The sequence below is a fragment of the Psittacula echo genome, assembly GCF_963264785.1.
Source record: "Psittacula echo genome assembly, chromosome: 27".
Taxonomy (NCBI): domain Eukaryota; kingdom Metazoa; phylum Chordata; class Aves; order Psittaciformes; family Psittacidae; genus Psittacula; species Psittacula echo.
Window position 1 is genome coordinate 1,576,932 of NC_137762.1, and position 6,827 is coordinate 1,583,758.

The window sequence follows — 6,827 nt, forward strand, 5'->3', positions numbered from 1 at the left end:
TGGGTCATGACGGTGATGCTATGGGGAGAATAGGGAAGGATTTCCCTGCCCGTGGGGCCTTGCAATGTCCTCCTGCTCTTCCCCTCCTTGCTGCCGCACTGGGAATGACCTGCCTGTGTCCTTCGCAGGACTATGTACTGGTCAGACTGGGGCAATCACCCCAAGATCGAGACAGCGGCTATGGACGGGACGCTGCGCGAGACCCTGGTGCAGGACAACATCCAGTGGCCAACAGGTGAACAAAGACGGGTGCTGAGGGGGGCACAAGGGGTGGTGAAGACCTTGCAGGGGGGATGTACAACCCACCCGTGATGGGGAGGGTCAACCATGGAGCTCTGAGCCCCATGGCAGGAGCATGTAGGGGCCATGACTTGGTCAGGAGGGGCTCGGGGGGTGGGCTGGGGGCCTCAACCTCAGTGGGGGGTGTGTGTCCCCTCAGGCCTGGCTGTGGACTACCACAATGAGCGGCTGTACTGGGCTGATGCCAAGCTCTCCGTCATCGGCAGCATCCGGCTCAACGGCACCGACCCTGTGGTGGCCATTGACAACAAGAAGGGTAAATGGGAGGACCCCAACACCACCCCAAACGGGATCCAGAATCCCTCATCAGCCCTGTCACAAGGCAGCGAGCAGCTGAGTTTGCCCCCTCTTTGCTTCTGCAGGGCTGAGCCATCCTTTCAGTATCGACATCTTTGAGGACTACATCTATGGAGTCACCTACATCAACAACCGCATCTTCAAGATCCACAAGTTCGGGCACAAGGCTGTCACCAACCTGACGTCTGGCCTCAACCACGCAACCGATGTCGTGCTTTACCACCAGTATAAGCAACCAGAGGGTGGGTGCCGGGCCTGGGACCCCCACCCCTCTCTTGGGGTGGGAGGGAGGTGCCATCAAGTGGGGCTTGATCTCTGATGGAGATCGGGCAAGAGATTGGCCACACAAGCAGGGGGCATCTGGATGGGCAGGGCAGGAGGGGATGGTGGGGAGAAGGGTGGATTGAAGGGGAGGCAGCTGCAATGGCAACCCCAGGGCGTTGGGTTTGCACTATGGGAGATGCCCTGAAGCTGTTGGCTCACCCCGCATCGTCCCTTCCCTCCCGGCAGTGACCAACCCTTGTGACCGCAAGAAGTGCGAGTGGCTTTGCCTGCTCAGCCCCAGCGGCCCCGTCTGTACCTGCCCCAACGGCAAGCGCCTGGACAACGGCACCTGCGTGGTCATCCCCTCGCCCACCGTCTCCCCTGTTGGTAGGTGACGTGGAGCAAGGAGGAGGAAAGGGGGATGCTCCCAGCCGAGCGCGGTCCCGCTCACCTCCATCCCTCGCTCCTAGTGCCCACCACCGATACCTGCGACCTGGTGTGCCTGAACGGCGGTAGCTGCTTCCTCAACGCCCGCAGGCAGGCCAAGTGCCGCTGCCAACCGCGCTACAACGGTGACAAGTGCCAGATTGACCAGTGCTGGGACTACTGCCAGAACGGGGGCACGTGCGCCGCATCCCCATCGGGTGAGGGCCGAGCCTGGGGGTCGGGGCTGCTCCTGGGTGCGTAGGGAGCGATGCTGACGGCTCTTGGTTCTTCAGGGATGCCTACCTGCCGCTGCCCCACTGGCTTCACGGGGCCCCGGTGCAACCAGCAAGTGTGCACCGACTACTGCCTGCACAACGGTAGCTGCACCGTGAACCAGGGCAACCAGCCCAACTGCCGCTGCCTGCCCACCTTCATCGGGGACCGCTGCCAGTACCGTGAGTGCTGCCTGCCCAGGGCGCTGGTTCTGGGGGATGCTCTGGGGAGAGCTTGGGTTCCTCTGTTGGGGGATGTCTCTGGTGACCCGGGGTGGGACTGGGACCCCCAGAGGGAATGGCGTGGGGCTGACCCCACGTATCCCCTTGCAGGGCAATGCTTTGACTACTGCGAGAACGATGGGGTTTGCCAGATGACAGCCAGTGGTGCCAAGCAGTGCCGCTGCCCTCCGCAGTTCGAGGGCGCCCAGTGCCAGGACAACAAATGCTCCCGGTGCCAGGAGGGCAAGTGCAGCATCAATAAGCAGAGTGGAGAAGTCTCCTGCATGTAGGTACCGGGGACGTTGGATTCAAGGGAGGAAGAGGGGATGGTGGGTGCAAGAATCACTGTGTCCCTGTGGGTGAGAGATGCTGGGTCAGTAATTCAGTGTGGGAGACACGGGAGCTGCGGGCATCTCACCCGCTAAGCCCATCCTGATGTGCTGGGTTTGGGGGGGCCCAGGGCCGGCCGGGGGTACCGTGTGCCTGACCCCCTCTGCCCCACAGCTGCCCAGATGGGAAGATAGCCCCGAGCTGCCTGACCTGCGACAGCTACTGCCTGCACGGCGGAACCTGCTCCATCAGCGACAAGACACAGCTGCCCGAGTGCCTGTAAGCACTGCAGGGGATGGGGGGGTGGGATGGGGGGGTACGGGTGAGCAGAGGGAGACGTGACTGACAGACCCCCATCTGTGTGCCCCCCCCCGGCCCCCAGGTCTGTGCCCCACCTCTGCATGCTGTCCCCCATCCCTTGCTAACCCCGATGCTCTCCCCATGCTCTCAGGTGCCCGGTGGGGATGACGGGGACGCGCTGCGAGGACTTCATCGTCAGCGAGCAGCAGAGCAGCCGTACGTGTGGGGCAGTCCATGGGGCCTGGTGCCGAACCCGGGGTGGGGGGGGTGTCAGGGTATGTCTTTGCTGATGATGTGACTGTACCCGTGCCTCTCTTCCTGCAGGAACAGCCTCCATCATCATTCCCATCCTGCTGCTGCTCATCCTCCTCACCGTGGTGGCTTTTGTCTGGTACAAGTGGAGGATTAAAGGGTGAGTCCGGGGCTGCTGGGGGCCCAGCCAGCACAGAAACCCCCCTTGCAGGGCTTGAAATCCTCACTGAAGAGGGATAAACAAGCGGGGAGCACTGGTGAATGGGGGCCCTGTGCTGCTGGCACTGACCCTCTTGCTCCATCCCTCCCCAGCGCCAAGGGCTTCCAGCACCAGCGGATGACCAACGGTGCCATGAACGTGGAGATCGGGAACCCCACTTATAAAATGTACGAGGGGGAGCCCGACGATGACGTGGGGGAGCTTCTGGATGCGGACTTCGCCCTGGACCCTGACAAGGTGAGGGGCACGGGGCCGCCATGGCACAAGCGATGCTGCACTGGGCCAAGCGGCAGCGATGGGGACTGCGATACCCGTGCCCCCCCTCCCATCCTTTCCCCTCCCTGTTCTCTGCAGCCCACCAACTTCACCAACCCCGTCTATGCCACGCTGTACATGGGTGCCCACAACAGCCGTAACTCGCTGGCCAGCACGGATGAGAAGCGGGAGCTGCTGTCACGAGGCGCGGATGACGACCTGGCGGACCCCCTGGCATAGGGGCAGGATGGGGGGCACAGACACCCATTGCAGGAGGTGGGCGGGGGCCGGGGGGGGGGCCGAGAGCCACTGTATAAATGTACAAATGAAGGATTATTACTTTTCTATGTGAGCAGTATTATTACCTGTATATTCCCCCGTACCAGGCCCCCGGCGCCTCATTGCCAGATCCAGCTTTGGTTTCTTTTCAATCTCTTTACATTTGGACCCCCCCCCTTTCCCCTCCCCTCTCCCTCGCACCCATTGGTGGTGCCGCGCTCGGGGCTGGGGGGGGCCCAGGATGAAGCTCTGGGGTCGGGGTTGATGGGACACAAGGGGTGATGGTGATGTGGGGCACAGAGCAGGGGCCATCGCTCCCCTCCTCTCAGCCTCTGTCTCCCCCAGACCCTGCAGCTCCTCTATCTGGGGACCCTGTTTCTTTCCCCCCCCTCAAATCCGCTGCTTCCTGGGTCCCCCTTCTCCTGCAGCTTGGCCTCTGCAACCTGGCCCCCTTATCCCCTCTCCCCACCTTTTCCTCTATCACCCCCCAACCACCCGGCTCTGCCCGACTGTTACAGGGGGCAGGGATGGAGCCCCCGCTCTGGTGCAGGGCTGAGGGTCCCCGGCCCCTCACTCTGCTCTCGCCCCATCTCCAACATGCACATTTTTTAACAGGAAAACAAAAACCCAACAAATCCATGGAAACGACCTGGCTTTTATAGTAGAAATAAACAAGACGCATGTCGGGGGGGGGGTTGGTGGGGACGGGGGAGCGCGGGGGGGGGGCAACCCCATCCTTTTGTTGGGGGGAAATGTTTTAATAATAATTTTTGCTGGATTACTTTACAACTAAAACAGATATTGTTATAAATAAAATTTTTAAAAACGGAAGCAGGCTGATGGTTGTGGGCAGGGATTTTGGGGGGGACACGGCAATCTGGGGGGGGGGCATCGCTCTGCTCTCTGCCTTCACACCCTCAGAGCCCCGAGGGGCACCCTAGATGGACGCTGTGAGGGCGGAGGGTGGCAGCACGGGGGCTTCCATGCGGGGTCCCAGGGGAAAAGGAGGGGGGGCTCATCCTGCGTATGCGTGGTTGTGTCGTCCCCCCCCGGGATTCCCGGAGCGACCCCCGCCCCGATCCCCGGTCACCGATGCAGTACCCGGAGCTGCCACCAGATGGCACCGCCGCCCTCGAGAAGGGAGCTGGGGGGCTGCACTGGCGCCCCATGAGCGCGCCCCCACGCGGCGAGCAGGGGCATAGCCCCGTCCAGCTGAGCAGCGGCCGAGGGTCTCCGGTGTCCCCCTCCGGTCGCCCCCTCGAGTGTCCCCTCCACGGCTCCCACTCCTGTTCCCCTGCACGGCTGAGCCTCACCCCGGTGCTGCTGCCCCAGCACTGAGGGCAGAGGCAGGGAGTTTGGGGGGGCAGCAGCACCCGCACCCCCAGCAGAGGGCAGGGCCGGCTGCGGGCTCATGGAGCTGAGCTGGATGGGGCGAGCGCTGTGCTGGAGGCGTCGAACCGTGCCGTGTGCCAGGATCGCGGTGGTGGTGGTGGTGGTGAGGGCAGCCCAGGCCGTGGCGGGGCGATGCTCAGCACCCTCTTTGCCAGCACCCACCTTGCACCAGGCCCCCCCTTCTCTCCACGGGTGCGGATGTGGATGCTGCTTTTGAAAAGCCCCAAACTGCTCTGCAAAGGGATCCGGCGCGGCCTCAGATCTATTTCAATACCGGCTCTTTGTTCACTTATCGGTTTCTTATATCTCCCCTAGAGGTTTTTTTTCTCCCTTTCCCCCTTTCTCCCCCCCCCCCCTTTTTTTCTTCTTCTTTTTGCTTCAAACGTCTTTATTTTTTCGAATCTTCACCCATTTCCCCTCATCATCCCTCTGCCTTCCCATGTTTAGGCCCATGGGCTGTTAATGGGGTGGGAAGGGTCTATCCAGGATCCCAAGTCCTCTTGCAGACCCTGGTGAGACCCTTAAGGACACCAGGACCCCACCCCAGGCATCCCCAGTTGCGTTGGGTGCCAGGTCCAAGGGCACACGGGCTGTGCTGGGGTTCACTTGTGGCCATGGGACAAGCGGGGTGACCACCGGGATTATTGGAAGTGGGATACAGGAGCCCCTGACAGCCGGGAAGCGGGGCCTGGCACCGGCTCTCGTGCCAACCGGTAGCACTGGCATGGAGTCAGCAGTGAGCCCCCCCTGCACCCTGGCTATGGACCCTGGCATGGGGTGCATGGGGCGCTCAGTCCTGCTGTGGGGCTGGCTGGGGCCAGGCCATGCGAGGACTCGCATCTCCCAGCTCCTCTCCCTTTCCTTCCTCTCCCCTCTCCATTTCCCTCCCTTCCCCTTATTTCTCCTTTACCTTTATTCATTCTGTCTCCACACGTCCGTGCGGTTCTGCAATGCCCCCCCCCCCGCTTGCCCCCAGCCCTGCCGACACCGCAGGCCCTGCCGGCAGATGGATAATGATAGGAATAACAGTAATAATAGGAACACCAATAAAGTGCAAGTTCTGGGGAGGCATCCCGCTGCGGGGGGGGGATGAGAACACCTTGCACACCCTCCGAGGGCTGGAGGGATGAGCACACGTGTGTGTGCATGCAGTTTGCATGGCCAGCCTGGGATGCTGTGTGTATGTATATGTGTGTGTATGTATGTGTGTGTGTGTATGCGTGTATGTGTATGTGTGTATGTATATGTGTGTGTGTGTATGTGTGTGTGTGTATGTGTGTATGTGTGTGTTCACACTGGGAGGGCTGCAAGGCTGCACCCCAGACCCTTTCCTGGGGGATGCTCCCCCTTCTCTGCTGCAGTCTTTAAGGGGGGGACCCAGCAACAGGGGAGCCCCCTCCCCAGGTCAGGCAGGACCGACTGCCCCAGGGCAGATCCGGTGGGGTGCTGGCAACTCCTAAAAGTGGGGGGCAAGAGCAGGGGCATCACAGGGTGCTGGGGTCTCATGGGAGAGGGGAGGCAGCCCCGGCTTTATCCTGGGGTGCGGGGGGTTCCCAAAAGCAGAAGCCAGGACCGGCGCATCCAGGGATTTGGGGGTCTCCCAGAAGCAGGGATGGGGGGGTAGGACCAGCACATCCCGGGATGCGGTGGTCTCCCAGAAGTGGGGATGGGGGGGTAGGACCAGCACATCCCGGGATGCGGTGGTCTCCCAGAAGCGGGGATGGGGGGGGTAGGACCAGCACATCCCGGGATGCGGTGGTCTCCCAGAAGCGGGGATGGGGGGGGTAGGACCAGCACATCCCGGGATGCGGTGGTCTCCCAGAAGCGGGGATGGGGAGGGTAGGACCAGCACATCCCTGGATGCGGGGGTCTCCCAGAAGCGGGGATGGGGGGGTAGGACCAGCACATCCCGGGATGCGGGGGTCTCCCAGAAGCGGGGATGGGGCGGGTAGGACCAGCACATCCCTGGATGCGGGGGTCTCCCAGAAGCGGGGATGGGGGGGGTAGGACCAGCACAT

General features: G+C 62.3%; 1 protein-coding gene across 1 annotated transcript in view; it reads left to right on the plus strand.

Moving 5' to 3' along the window:
* The window catches only part of LRP1 (LDL receptor related protein 1), a gene marked incomplete at both ends in the record, with an annotated part of 64,098 nt that extends 60,720 nt beyond the window's left edge, over nucleotides 1-3,378 (plus strand). Inside the window, 12 exons of the mRNA XM_080635623.1 lie at nucleotides 129-235; nucleotides 440-556; nucleotides 663-839; nucleotides 1,108-1,248; nucleotides 1,332-1,505; nucleotides 1,581-1,742; nucleotides 1,893-2,067; nucleotides 2,286-2,390; nucleotides 2,563-2,633; nucleotides 2,742-2,823; nucleotides 2,976-3,120; nucleotides 3,238-3,378. Coding sequence (XP_080491749.1) covers nucleotides 129-235; nucleotides 440-556; nucleotides 663-839; nucleotides 1,108-1,248; nucleotides 1,332-1,505; nucleotides 1,581-1,742; nucleotides 1,893-2,067; nucleotides 2,286-2,390; nucleotides 2,563-2,633; nucleotides 2,742-2,823; nucleotides 2,976-3,120; nucleotides 3,238-3,378 — 1,597 coding nt within the window. The remainder of the gene's footprint in view (nucleotides 1-128; nucleotides 236-439; nucleotides 557-662; nucleotides 840-1,107; nucleotides 1,249-1,331; nucleotides 1,506-1,580; nucleotides 1,743-1,892; nucleotides 2,068-2,285; nucleotides 2,391-2,562; nucleotides 2,634-2,741; nucleotides 2,824-2,975; nucleotides 3,121-3,237) is intronic.
* Between the last annotated feature and the right edge of the window lie 3,449 nt (nucleotides 3,379-6,827).